General features: G+C 73.9%; 2 protein-coding genes across 2 annotated transcripts; one reads left to right on the top strand and one right to left on the bottom strand.

The window, feature by feature from the left end:
* The first annotated feature begins 355 nt into the window (after nt 1–355).
* Cplx3 (complexin 3) lies at nt 356–2,704 on the top strand. Its single transcript, XM_048369509.1, has 3 exons — nt 356–519; nt 1,827–1,914; nt 2,467–2,704. Exons 1-3 carry the CDS (start codon nt 356–358, stop codon nt 2,686–2,688), a joined length of 474 nt encoding a protein of 157 aa, XP_048225466.1. The 3' UTR covers nt 2,689–2,704.
* Nucleotides 2,705–7,101: 4,397 nt separating this feature from the next.
* On the bottom strand, nt 7,102–13,141 carry Ulk3 (unc-51 like kinase 3). Its single transcript, XM_048369511.1, is given in 17 exon segments — nt 7,102–7,255; nt 7,700–7,766; nt 7,913–7,960; nt 8,071–8,111; nt 8,498–8,576; nt 8,669–8,733; nt 8,822–8,920; nt 9,037–9,081; nt 9,489–9,540; nt 9,543–9,592; nt 9,885–10,041; nt 10,313–10,395; nt 10,718–10,861; nt 11,310–11,414; nt 11,949–12,069; nt 12,524–12,664; nt 12,974–13,141. Coding segments are annotated over 17 exon segments (1,416 nt in total). The 5' UTR covers nt 13,076–13,141; the 3' UTR covers nt 7,102–7,238.
* Between the last annotated feature and the right edge of the window lie 439 nt (nt 13,142–13,580).

A 13,580-nucleotide genomic window follows, 5' to 3' on the forward strand; every position in this document is an offset into this window, starting at 1 on the left:
CCCCTCCCCTGTGGGGCGGGGTAGCTGGTGGGGTGGGCGGGGGGGGTGCGCTCTGAGCACCTGTCTGCTCTCCGCCCGGGGGGACGCTGGGGCTGTGGAGGGGGCGCCCCCTCTTCCCGGAGGGAGGCACGTGGGAGCGGCGGGGGGGGGGGGCCGGGCACGTGGTGGGGCCTCGTCGGCCCCGTGCGCCCCCGCCGCCCGCCCGCCCGTGGGGAGGCGGAGCAGGGCGGCCGGGCGCGCAGCGGCGAGCGCGGGCTGCGGGCGGCCAGGCGGGCGCGGGCTGCGGGGCTGCGGGGGCTGCGGGGCTGCGGGGCTGCGGGGCTGCGGGGCTGCGGGGCTCCGAGGCGGCGGCGCCATGGCGTTCGTGGTGAAGAGCGTGGTGGGCGGGCAGCTGCGGAGCCTGGCGGGCGGCCTGGGCGGCGGCGAGGGCGGCGGGGACGGGGAGAAGGCGGCGGACGGGGCGCAGGGCCTGAGCCGCGAGGAGTACGAGGAGCTGCAGAAGCAACTGGTGGAGGAGAAGTGAGTGGGGCCCCGCGCCCCGCGCCCCGCGCCCCGAGACCCCGGCGCCCCGCGACCCCAGCGCCCCGCGACCCCAGCGCCCCGCGACCACCCAGCGCCCCGCGCCCCCGGCACCCCCGCGCCCCCGCGACCCCCGGCGCCCCCGCGACCCCGCGCCCCCGGCGCCCCGCGACCCCGCGCCCCCCGGCACCTCGCGCCCCCGCGACCCCGGCGCCCCGCGACCCCCGCGACCCCCGGCGCCCCGCGACCACCCAGCGCCCCGCGCCCCGCGACCCCGCGACCCCAGCGCCCCGCGCCCCGCGACCCCGCGACCCCCAGCGCCCCGCGCCCCCGGCACCCCGCGACCCCAGCGCCCCGCCCCTCGAGCCCCCGGCGCCCCGCGACCACCCAGCGCCCCGCGACCCCCCGGCGCCCCGCGACCACTCAGCGACCCGCGCCCCCCAGCGCCCCGAGACCCCGCGACCCCCGCACCCTGTGCCCCGCGACCCCAGCGCCCCACGATCACAGCGTCTCGCAACCACCCAGCTCCCCGCGACCCCAGCGCCCCGCGACCCCGCGCCTTGCACCCCCCCCAGCGCCCCGCGCCGACCCCAGCGTCCTACACCCCAGCGCCCCGCGCCCCGTGCCCGCCCGCTCTCCTTCCTCCCCGAGCGGGGAGGGGGGACCCCCACATCACGCCGGGGCTCGCCCTGGGTGCCCAGCGGGCGCAGGACGCGGGGGCGCGGGGCGCTGGGGGCGCGGGACGGGGGGGAGGCGCTGGGGGCGCGGGGTGTCGGGGAGCGCGGGGCGCAGGGCCGGGGGGCGAGGGGGCCGACCGCGAGCGGATGATCGGATCACCCAGGGCGGGTGCGCCCCGCGTCCCGCGCCCCCCAACACCCCCCGCGCCCCCCAGCGCCCCGCGCCCCAGCCTCTCACGCCCCGCGCCCCCCTCAGCCTCCGGGGTTCGGACACAGACACACCGCCAACCCCTGAGCGGGAGAGGGGCCCGGCCGGCCCCTGGGGCGCGGCGACCCCGCCCTCTCCCGCAGACTAACTTTGGGGAGCCCCCCCCCGCCTCCTCCGGGACCTGGGGTGCGGAGCCCCGCCGAGTCAGCGCCCGCGTCGCCCTTGGCGCTCGCTCTCAACGCGGGGCCGGCGCCGCCCTGCAGCCCTGCGCGGGCCCGCGGGGGCGCACCGCACCCCCCACCCCGCGCCGCCCTCCACCGGAAGGGCCTGGGGGGGGTGACGAGTGCCCAGCGCCCTCCCGGCCCCCCGCCCCCCGCCCCCCCCACCCGGGCGGTGACCCCCCCACCCCCCACCCCACGCAGGATGGAGCGGGACGCGCAGTTCACGCAGAGGAAGGCCGAGCGGGCCACGCTGCGGAGCCACTTCCGGGACAAGTACCGGCTCCCCAAGGTAGGGCGGCCGGGGGGGGGGGGGGACCCCGGAGCTCGGGACCCGGCGCCGGCCCGCCGTGTGTGAACGCCCATCCCGGGTCTTGAACTCGGGGCCTGAGCACTGTCCCTGGCTTCTTCCCGCTCAAGGCTAGCACTCTACCACTTGAGTCACAGCGCCACCTCCGGCCTTTTCTATATATGTGGTGCTGGGGACTCGAACCCAGGGCTTCACGAGCGCTCCGCCGCTCAGCCCCGTTCCCAGCCCCAAGCCTCGCCCGCGGCGGCTCCCGGGCTGCCTTTGCCTGAGCCGGCCCCGAGCCTCAGCCTTCTGATCCCCACTGGGAGATGCGTGTCTCTGCAGCAGCCCGGGGACGCGGGTTCGAATCCCGATCCTCGGCTTCCCGGTTGTAGCCTCCACATCCTCCGTGCGGGAAGGGGGGGCACCGGGGCTCACGCCTGTCATCCCGGCTACCGGGGTGGGGGGGGGGAGGCTGAGACCCGAGGAGCCAGGCGGGAAACCGGCAGGGAAGCCTCCCCCCCTCACAGCCCCCCCACCGCCCCCGCCCCGCAGAACGAGACCGACGAGAGCCAGATCCAGCTGGCGGGGGGGGACGTGGAGCTGCCGCGGGAGCTGGCGCGGATGATCGAGGAGGACACGGAGGAGGAGGACAGGGCGTCGGTGCTCGGGCAGCTGGCCAGCCTCCCGGGCCTGGACCTGGGCGCCCTCAAGGACAAGGCCCAGAGCACGCTGGGAGACCTGAAGCAGTCGGCTGACAAATGCCTGGTCATGTGACCGCCCCCCCACCCCCCACCCGCGCGGGCCCAGCCAGTCAGGGGACCAGGGCTGGGGAGGGCGGGGGGGTCTCAGCTGCCCAGGCCCCAGGACCCCCATTTGGGCTTTGTTTCCCCTCCCTCCCTCCCTCCCTCCCTCCCTCTCACCCTGAGCCCCTTCATCCGTGCCCCGGCTCGCCGGCCTCCTGATCCTCCCTCCCCAGGGGGAGCACAGTTGCCAGTGCTCCCCCCCACCGAACCCCACTTGTTAGCCCGGGGGCTCTGAGGGTCACAGGCCCAGCCCCCCGTGAGTACAGACCCGCCTTCCCGCACGCAGGGGCGCTCCCCGAGGCGAGCCCCCCACCATGGCCCATAGATGCGTCCCGGGGTGCCCACCTCCCCCGGGCCCCAACACTCAGACACCCCGAGGTGAGGAGGCTTCAGGAAGACCAGAGGCCCAAGTGCCAGTCCCTGCTGCTGAGCTGGGAATGGGGGTAGAGCTCGCCTCGTATCCATGAGGCCCTGGGTTCGATTCCCCACCACCACACAGACAGAAAAGGCCGGAAGTGGCGCTGTGGCTCAGGTGGCAGAGTGCTAGCCTTGAGCGGGGAAGAAGCCAGGGACAGTGCTCAGGCCCCGAGTTCAAGGCCCAGGACTGGCGAAAACCAGAAAAATACCAGTCCCTACTGCTATGGCCCCCGCCGGCCTGGTGTTACCACCCGGTGAACGGAGCCGAGGAGCCGCGAGGATGGAGGTTCAGAGCCAGCCCGGCCCCGGTGCCCAGCGAGGCGGCCGGCTGTGTGACACCAGCGTGCAGAGGGGGCTGTGGCTCAGTCGGTAGAGCGCCACTGAGAGAGCGGGGCGGACGGGCGAGCCCAGGCCCCGAGGTCAAGCTAGGCCCGACACGCACACACGCACGCACGCACGCACGCACGCACACACGCACACACACGCACACGCAGGCAGGAATGAACTGCGGTCTGGACTTGTACCCCTGTGGCATCCGGGAGACGCCGCGTCTGTTCCTCCTGGAGTCGGTGGCGTGGCGCGGGTGAGGAAGCTGCCACAGCGCCGGCCCCCGAGTTCAAGCCCCGGGTCCGCACGTTCCGCCCCCCCCCCCCCCGCCCCAGCGTGGAAGTAAACGCCCCGGTGCAGAGCGCGGTCCTGTCGTCTTCTTCCTCGCCGGCCGCCCCGTCCACGGCGGGCTCCGAGGGCCCTGGGTCACCGACGCCCCCTCCGTGAGGGTCAGGGGTCGCGCGCCCCGGCGAGGGGCTGGGGGGGGGGGGGGAGGGCCTCGTCCCCCGCGGAGCTCGAGCCGCAGGGCGGCGTTTTCCTTCCCACCTTGAGTTCTCTTTTTGGGCGGCGGGGTTTGAACTCGGGGCCCGCTCAGGGACGGCGCTCCGCCACTCGGGCCACGGCGCTACTCGTGGGTTTTGAGTGGGTCGCTGGAGGCGCGCGTCTCCCGGGGGCCGTTCCTGTGCGGGCTGGCTTCGAACCGCGATCCTCGGGTCTCAGCGTCCCGAGCCGCCGGGATGACGGGCGGGCACCGTGCGGCTCCACGCAGCGCCTGAGATCGAGCGACACCGCGGGGCCCGCGCCCCGGGTCCTCGCCCAGCGTCGGGGGCCGCGGCCGCGAAGGGCGGGTGGCTCCAGGGGTAGAGCGCCAGCCTTGAGTGGAGGAGCCGGGGGCAGCACCCAGGCCCTGAGTTCAAGTCCCCGCCCGCCTGTGCTGGCTCGCGTGAGCGTACACGTGTGCCCCCCACACACACTCAGGCCAAAGCCCTGTGTGCAGCCAGCCGGCTTCCGGGGCAGATGGCGGCCAGCGCCGGGCGGGGCGGGGCGGGCGGGGCCTCTGGGGGCCATGGCCGGGGGCCTCTCCCGACCTTCCCGGAGCCCAGCTGGCGCGGGGGGGGGGGGGGGGGAGGTGTGGACGGGCGGCGGCGGGGGGCTGACGTGGGCCCGCCGCCCTCCGGCAGCCTTCTGCCTAATGGGACTGGACAGCGCTTCCCCCTCGGTGCCTCTCAGCGAGGGGGGGGGGGGCGCGGGGGGCCCAGGGAACCCCGCCCACCCCGGGCCGCCGGGCACCAGGAGGGGGAGGGGGCCGGGCCTCCGCACTGGGAGCCCCAAGAGGCCCTGGCTGCCCGCAGGAGCCCGGGAGTCGTCGGTGTTTCGGGTTGTGTTCGGTGCCCAGGCCGGGCTTGAACTCGAGGCCTGGGCTCTGCCCCTGCGCCTTGCCAGCGGTCCTGGCGCTCTGCCACTCGAGCCACGGCTCCGCTGCCGGCTTCCCGGGGGTTCGGGGGAGATGGGCGCCTCACAGCCCAGGGCCCGCGGCTCCCGCCTGCCGTCCCGGCGGCTCAGGAGGCTGAGACCTGAGCACCGGGTTCAAAGCCAGCCCGGGCAGGACCGTCGGTGACACCGGAAAACTGCAGTCGGCGCTGTGGCTCCAGTGGCAGAGCCTCTAGCTGAAGAGCTCAGGGACCGCGCCCAGGCCCAGGGTTCAAGTCCCTGAACTGGCACACACACACACACACACACACACGCGCGTGCACACAGTAGTGAGAATTCCTCCTAGGCTTGCTCGTCCATGGAGATCACCAACATGGCGGCCTGTTTCTCCACCTCCGCCCTGACACCCCCACCGGCAGGGCTGCCGGGAGCTCGGCCCCGGTGGACCCCCTTGGAGGCCCCTCCAGCCCCTGCGCCCCTCCAGCCCCTGCGCTCCCCCCGCCCCGCCCAGACAGCACAGCCCTGGGTCCACCCCCCCCCCCCGGAAGAGGGCAGGGAGGGCAAGTGGCTTCCCGCGGCAGCCATCTGGCGTGGGGGGCGGCCCTGGGGCGGGTGGCCTTGCTGGCGTCACCGCGCCCGCCTCTCCCGCAGCCAGATGGCCCGGGCGCGGACACTGGAGGCCCGGGCGGCCCCGGGACATCTGGTCGCGTTCACCGGCGCAGCCCAGCCGCGGGCTGAGCCTCCCGCCGCAGCTGAGCCCCGGCCTGGGCCTCCCGCCCGCCCCGCCCGGCCGCCCCGCCCGGCCCCTGCCGACACCGGGGGCTTGCGCGCGGCTGTGCCAGTGGATCGCAGGAGTTGGAAGCTGCGGGCACGTGGGGGGGAAGCCACGGTGGAGAAATGAAGTTGGTGTTCTGTGCCGGTCCTGGGGCTCGAACTCGGGGCCTGCGCGCTGGCTGCCCTGTGCCTGCTCTACCCAGCGCCGCGTCCAGTTTCCCGGTGGTTCATGGGCTTCCCCGCCCTTCCCGGCCCGGGCTGGCTCTGAACCGTGATCCTCAGATCGCAGCCTCCTGGGCGGCTGGAATGGCAGGCGCGCGCCAGGGCCCGGCCTCCCCGGGATTCCTACGCCGGCGCCCCGCCCGCCCCAGCAGCAGCGCAAGGAGAGATGCACAAGTACCAAAAATAATTTAATAGGCAACAAGCTCATCCCCCAGCCCGCCTCCCGCAGAGGGCTTGGGCTGCCAGAAATGGCCGTGGAGGACCCGAGAAACCACCCACACTGGCGGGGTTTTGTGGGCTTTGTTTTTGCGAGTCCCGGGTCTCGAACTCGGGGCCTGCTGCTATCCCCGAGCGTTTTTGCTCAGGGCCAGTGCTCTACCACGTGAGCCCCAACTTCGTGAGCCCCGGGTTTTTGTTGGTTTATTGCCGCTAACGTCTCTCCTGCCCGGGATGGCTTCAAACTGCGGTCATCAGATCTCAGCCTCCGGGGTGACAGGCAGGAGGCACCGACGTCCAGCCGGCGTCCTGAGGCTTCCGTGGGTACCGGGTGCCGGGGCCGTGTCTGTCAGCTCAGCAGGCTGGGAGCCAATCCAGACACGCGCATCTGAGGTGACCTCCGGTGAATCAGAGAAACCACAACTGGAGGTGCGGGTGGGGCTCAAGGGGTGAGCACAGGTATAAGGCTTTGAGTTCAAGTCCTCCGGGAAGGTAAAACCCAAACTGTCAGCTGACTGAAGCTGGGTTCACTCTCCTCTGGGTAGAGTCCGGTCTGTGTGTGGTGTGGGCTCCAGGAACCGTGTCCCCACTGGGGGGAGGGGAGTAGGAGGGGGGGACCCAGGCCTGGGCAGGCCCCCCCCCAGGGAGGGGAATGAAGATCGAGGCCCTCCCCCCATGCCCGACGGGCTGTCCTGCGCTCTCCAAGGCGCCACCAAGGAGCAGAGGGCGGCTCAAGGGGTAGAGCGCCGGCCTGACAACTGAGGCCTGAGTTCAAGCCCCAGGACCAGCGTGCAGGCACGCACGCGTGCACACGCACGCGTGCACACACGCACACAGGCTCCTCCCACAGTGTGGACAGCAGCGCTCCCGACATGCAGACCCGAGTGCGGGGCCATTGGGAGGGGGCGGGGCGCTGGCTCTCCACAGGGGCGGGGCCGCCGGGAGGGGGCGGGGCGCTGGCTCTCCACTGGGAGGGGCGAGGCATGGAGAGGGGCGGGGCCATCGAGGAGGGGGACGGGCTCCCCACGGTGGGGCCTGGGGTGTCCGTCCAGGAGGCTCCTCGGGACGCAGGCCCTCGTGGGCGTCGGCCTGGCTCCTCCTGCCCCTCTGCTCGGCCCAACGCCCGCTCCGGGGTCACTGCAGGGTGCACACTGCGAGGAGGGGGACGGGGGGACTCAGGCAGTGTGGCCGAGCTCCCCCCTCCTGTCGTGGCTGAGGGCCACCCCCCAGCCCGAGGGCCCCCCCGCCCTCCCCTCCCGTCGTGGCTGAGCCCCCCCCCCGCCCTCCCCTCCCGTCGTGGCTGAGGGCCCCCCCCCCGCCCGAGGGCACCCCCGCCCTCCCCTCCCGTCGTGGCTGAGGGCCCCCCCCGCCCGAGGGCCCCCCCCCCGCCCTCCCCTCCCATCGTGGCTGAGGCCCCCCCCCCACCCTCCCCTCCCGTCGTGGCTGAGGGCCCCCCCCCTGCCCGAGGGCACCCCGCCCTCCCCTCCCGTCGTGGCTGAGGGCCCCCCCCCGCCCGAGGGCCCCCCCCGCCCTCCCCTCCCGTCGTGGCTGAGGCCCCCCCCCCCCCGCCCTCCCCTCGGCCGGGCAGCACTCACTGGTGCGCACGGACTCGGCCAGGCCCTCTCTGTCCAGGCTGTCAGATCCCCACGGAGACTCCTTCATCTGCAGGACGGGCGGGCGAGACAGCGGCTCAGCCCCCCCCGCCCCCCCACCGCGCAGGGGAGCCCCGCCCCGCCCCCCACCCGCGCAGGGGGAGCCCCACCCCGCCCCCCCACCGCGCAGGGGGAGCCCCGCCCCACCCCACCCACCTTGGTGCGCTCCTTCAGGTACTCGGCGCGGGCCATGAGGCTCTGCACCTGCGGGGGGGGGGGGGGGGACGGGGGGTGGAGGGGGACCAGGGTGAGGGGAGACCGCGGCTGCCTCCTCCGCGAGGCCCCGGCCCCCCAGATCCCAGCCCGGGCCGCACCTCGGCGTGGAGCAGCTCCCGCCTGCGGCCCGCGGGCTCCGCTGCGGAGAGAGAGGAGAGGCAGTGAGGGCAGGGCGGGCAGGGCCGGGGCGCCGGGGGCTCGGGGCGCCGGGGGCTCGGGGCGCCGGGGGCGTGGGGCGCCGGGGGCGTGGGGGGGCTCGGGGGCGTGGGGCGCCGGGGGCTCGGGGCGCCGGGGGCGTGGGGCACCGGGGGCGTGGGGCATCGGGGGCTCAGGGTGCCAGGGCTCGGGGTGCCGGGGGCTCGGGGGCGCCGGGGGCGTGGGGCGCCGGGGGGCGTGGGGGGCTCGGGGGCGTGGGGCGCCGGGGGCTCGGGGCGCCGGGGGCTCGGGGCGCCGGGGGCTCGGGGTGCGGGGGGCTCGGGGTGCCGGGGGCTCGGGGCATCGGGGGCTCGGGGTGCCGGGCCTCACCAGCCAGCAGCAGCAGCAGCTCCCCCAGGCTCTGCTGGTAGAGATCCAGGGCGTCCTGCTCCCCGCCGGCGTCCTCCTCCTCCTGCGGCCCGGGTGGTCAGGGTCACGCACGCCGGTCCCCCCGCCGGTGCCCCCCCGCCGGTCCCCCCCGGTCCCCCCACGGGGACACACCTTGGCCATGGCGGCTGAGGCGACGTCCAGGGCAGCCAGGAGGCGCGGCTTGTCGCGGGCCATCTCTAGGGTGAGGGCAGAGGTGCGGGGTGAGGGGAGGGACCCCCTCGGGCGGGCGGGGGGGTCAGCCAGGAGTGGGGGGGGGGGGCCTACCTCTGAGCAGGTCTCGGCCCGTGGCCGCCTGGCCCAGCAGGGCCTGGTTGGAGGAGGCGACCACAGCCTTGAGCTCCTCGGCGCGCGACACGTACTGTCCCCACCTGCGGGGTGCAGAGGGGGCCCCAGCTGCCCCGCCACGCCCGCCCCCCCTCCCGGGCTGGCTGAGGGACCCCTGTGTCTGCCCCCCCCCAACTTCCTCCCAAGGACCACACCCACCTTTGCCTTGATCACTTCCTTCCTCTGAGCATCCACTTCATCTGCAGGAGGGGTTCGTGTAAGGAGTCTGGGGGACCCCGCCTCACACCAGCCCCTCCAGAATCTCCCCCACACACCCAAGTTCCGGCCGGAGCCTCTGCCTCGTGCCCCGTGGGTTTTTTTTGTTTTGGCTGCTGGTCTCGGGGCTTGAACTCGGGGGACTGGGCGCTGTCCCCCATCAGCGGGGCTGTGACCCCGCTTCCGGCGTGTGGGTGTTGGGCTGGGCCGAAGGGCCTGGTTTACAATGGCGATCCTCGGGTCTCAGTCCCCCAAGGGGCCGGGATGACAGGCGTGAGCTACGCGTCCCGGCCCGCCTAGGGGATTCTGGCTGGGGACGGCGGGGCCCCGAAGCCAGAGCCGCCCCCCCAACTCCGCCCCCGGGGCCGCGGGCCGGGCTGGGGGCACTCACAGTGCAGGGCGGGCACGAAGAAGTCCAGAGCCCTGCAGTAGAGGGACAGGGCGGGCCCGCCGCGTCCCCCTCCTGGTCCTTCTGCACCGCCTGCACCACCAGCGCTGTCTGGGGAAGGCCGGCGGTCAGGGCCCGGGGCGGTGCCCCCCCCCCAGCCCGCCCTGGGCCCGCGCCCCCCCCCACGCCCGCTCACCGCCCCGGGCCAGGCTCTCCCCGCTGGGCCCCCCCCACGCCCGCTCACCGCCCGGGCCAGGCTCTCCCCGCCCCCCCCCGCCCTCCCCCCCCCGCCCTCCCCCCCCCCCGCCCGCTCACCGCCCGGGCCATGCTCTCCCCGCCCCCCCCCCACCCCCCCCCCAGCCCGCCCTGGGCCCGCGCCCCCCCCCCCCGCCCGCTCACCGCCCGGGCCCAGGCTCTCCCCGCTGGGCATGTGCTCCAGGTCCACCCAGGGGTGCGCGAAGAAGTCCCGGAAGGAGATGCGGCGGGCGGGGTCGCGCGCCAGCAGCCGCGTCAGCAGGTCTCGGCAGTCTGGGGAGAGCGGGGGCCGCAGGGGGAGCTGCAGGAGGGGCGAGGCGGGGGTGGGTGGGTGGGTCACGCGGTCACGGGCAGGCCCCAGAGCCCGGCTCGGCCGCCGCCTTCCTCTCGGGGTGTGCTGGTTCCGGGACTTGAACTCGGGGCCGGGCGCTGTCCCTGAACTTGGTGCTCAGGGCTGGCGCTCTGCCACGTCAACCGCGGCGCCATCAGCAGGCGGGGAGCCGCCGGAGTCCCCGGAAAGAACCAGAACCTTCCCGGCGTGGGCTCGGGAGGGCGGCCCCTCAGCCGCTCACCTCGATGACCCGGTCACTGCGGATCTTGTCTTCCAGCTCCGAGAAGGACCTGGAGGCGAACGGGGGCTGCCCGAAGAGGGCTTCTGCGGAGGGAGGAGGGGGGGAGGCTGGACGGGGCGGGCAGGGACCCAGAGCGCCCAGGCGGCCCCCCCCCCAGGCCTGAGGGTCCGGGGGGGGAGGGCGTGGCCTGAGGGTGCAGGGAAGGGCGGGGCCTGAGGGTCCCGGGGGGAGGGCGTGGCCTGACCGTCCCGGGGAAGGGCGTGGCCTGAGGGTGCGGGGGGGGGGGGAAAGGGCGTGGCCTGAGGGTGCGGGGAAGGGCGTGGCCTGAGGGTCCCGGGGAAGGCGTGGCCTGAGGGTCCCGGGGAAGGCGTGGCCTGAGGGTGGGGGGGGGGACAGAGTTCTCACCGTACAGGATGACCCCCACAGACCAGAGGTCCACGCGGGCGTCGTAGTGCCGCCGACACACCATCTCGGGGGCCATGTAGAGCGGGGAGCCGCGGAGCACGTGCTTCTCGTCCCACGGGGACATGTGTTGTGCAAAGCCGAAGTCTGTGGACAGCAGGCCAGGGAGCAGGGCTGGGGCCCCGGCGGCACGGTGGCCGCCATTGCATTGCATTGCATTGCCTGGCATACACGCACCTGCCTGCCTGCACCCTCCTCTGCGCGTGCGTGAGCACTGGGGTTGAACTTGAACTCAGGGCCTGGGCGCTGTCCCTGAGCCTCTCTATGCTCAAGGCTAGCCCTCTACCACTTGAGCCACAGCACCACTTCTGCTTTTTCTGTGTATGTGGTGCTGAGGACTCGAACCCGGGGCTTCACGCGTGCTAGGCGAGCACCCTACCGCTAAGCCACCTTCCCAGCCCCTGCTTGTTGCTTTCTGACGTTGCACCTAGGGGCCTTCCTGAGAGCCCAGCGGAGGGCAACGGCCGCTCCGCCACCTGGAGCCCCCCTCCCCCCCCCCCCACCTCGCCCGCGGGGCCGGCTCCAGACCGCACACCTGCCAGCTTCAGGTGGGGCTTCTCCAGGGAGCTCAGCAGAATGTTCTGTGGCTTCAGGTCCAGGTGAGAGATGTTCCGCTCATGCAGGAACTGCAGGGCGCTGGCTGGGGGGGGGGGGGGAAGAGCCGCACAGGGGGGGTCAGAGGGGCCCCCCCTTCCTCCTCTATCAACTCGGCAATCCACTGCGGGCCTAGCTCATCTACCACGTGCGTGGCTTTTTGGTGGTTCACTGGAGATAAAAGTTTCATGGGCTTTCCTGCCCCAGGCTGGCTTTGAACCTTGATCCTCAGATCTCAGCCTTCTGGGGAGATAGAACAACAGGCGTGAGCCTGTTACACTCTAGGGGTTTGCTGCCTCCACATGCTCGCTGCCCCGGCTCCTCCCAGATGCCTGGACCGCCGAGCACCCTAGAAGCATATACTTCCCCTAGCTCACACACCTGGGTTCCACCAACCCCACCCCGGAAGGTCCCACCCTAAGACGGACGCTCTCACAGTCTCCCACGTCGAGGAAGACGGGAAGAGGGGAAAGAAGGCTTTCAGAATGAAGCGTGGCAGCGGATAACTGCAACGCATGGCGGCCTGGGCACAGAGCAGGGAGGCGGGAAGGACCTCAGCCTGGGGTCGGGGGCTTTTTACCCAACTGCTGCATGAAGACTCGCGCCACCTTCTCAGGCAGAATCCTGCGAGCGTGGATGAAGCGGGACAGGTCACCCCCGGCACAGAACTCCATGATGAGGTAGATGTTGTCACTGTCCCACTGGGGTCGGAGGGAGCGAGGCGGTCAGAGGACCGCGTCTCCTCCTCCCCCAGCCGCTGCACCGCGGCTTGAACTCAGGGCCTGCGCGGTCCCTGAGCGTTTCCACTCAAGGCGACCGCTTGAGCCACAGCTAATTGCAGCTAAGAGCTAATTGTAGAGAGGAGCTCTCACAAGCGCTGGCTTCAAATCGCGATCCTCAGATGTCAGCCTCCTGAGTAGCTAGGATGACAGGTGTAGGCCACTGCGTCCCCTTGGGGAGCCCCGGCCAGGCTGCACCTGCTAGCCTTGCTGTGTCCCCCCCCCAGGCCCCTTGGGGAGTCCCGGCCAGGCTGCACCTGCTAGCCTTGCTGTGTCCCCCCCCCCAGGACCCTTGGGGAGTCCCGGCCAGGCTGCACCTGTTAGCCTTGCTGTGTCCCCCCCCCAGCCCCCGTGGGGAGTCCCGGCCAGGCTGCACCTGGAAGTCTCTCAGCTCCACGATGTGGGGGTGTCGGATGTCCTTAAGGATCCGGATCTCGGTCAGGAGGTTTTCCACCGAGGCCTTGTTTAGACTTTTCTTCGCCACACACTTAATGGCTACCACTTCGCGCGTGTCCTTCTGTGGGGCAGAGATTCGGGGGGCTGCCTTGAGGGGGAAGGGCCAGGGCTGTTGGAGGGGCCCTGGGTTCCTCCCGGCCTCCACCGGCCAGGTCAGCCTCCGGGATCCCGAGCGAGCGTGGGTCCGGCCTCCCGGCCCCGCGTCCCGGAGCGGCCGGGCCGTGGCCGCCAACCCCGCCCCCCCCCCGCCCCGCCGCCCCGGGGGCCCCCGCCCCCCGGCTCCGCCCCCGGCGCCCCGGCCCCCGCCCCCGCCCCTGGCGGCGCTCGTGCGCGTGCGCGCCCGCAGGCCCGCCCGGCCCGCCGGCCTCACCTTGGCGTAGGCCTTGTACACCGTGGCGTACGTGCCGCTGCCCAGGCGCTCCGTGAGGATGAAGCCGTCCAGCCGCGGGGGACCCCAGCCGGGCCCCGCCATCACTCGCCAGCCCGCGCGAGGCCTTCCGGGTACCCGGCTCCGGTTCCGGCCCGGCGCGACCTGCCCGGCGCGCGCCTGGGGGCGGGGCTCCAGGCGCCGGCCCCGCCCCCGGAAGCGGCGCGGGCCCCGCCCCTAGCCCTTCGAGTCCCGCCCCTGTTCCCTCTTAGGCCCCAGGCCCTCCCCTAACCCTCCAGTCCGGCCCGGCTCCACAAGGCCCGCCCCTCGCTCCCACATCAAGTCCCGCCCCGGAACCCTCCTCACGCCACGGAGCGCCGCCCCGCCCCTGTCCCCCCGCAGGCCGCGAGGCCCCGCCCCTCACCATCAAGTCCCGCCCCTGGCCCCGCCGCAGGCCTCAGGCCCCGCCCCTCACCATCAAGTCCCGTCCCTGGCCCCGCCGCAGGCCTCAGGCCCCGCCCCTCACCATCAAGTCCCGCCCCTGGCCCCGCCCCTCACCATCAAGTTGGTTCTCCGGGTCTCCGCAGGCCCCGCCTCAGCCCACCAAGCC

The sequence above is a fragment of the Perognathus longimembris genome, chromosome 20, assembly GCF_023159225.1.
Source record: "Perognathus longimembris pacificus isolate PPM17 chromosome 20, ASM2315922v1, whole genome shotgun sequence".
Taxonomy (NCBI): Eukaryota; Metazoa; Chordata; class Mammalia; order Rodentia; family Heteromyidae; genus Perognathus; species Perognathus longimembris.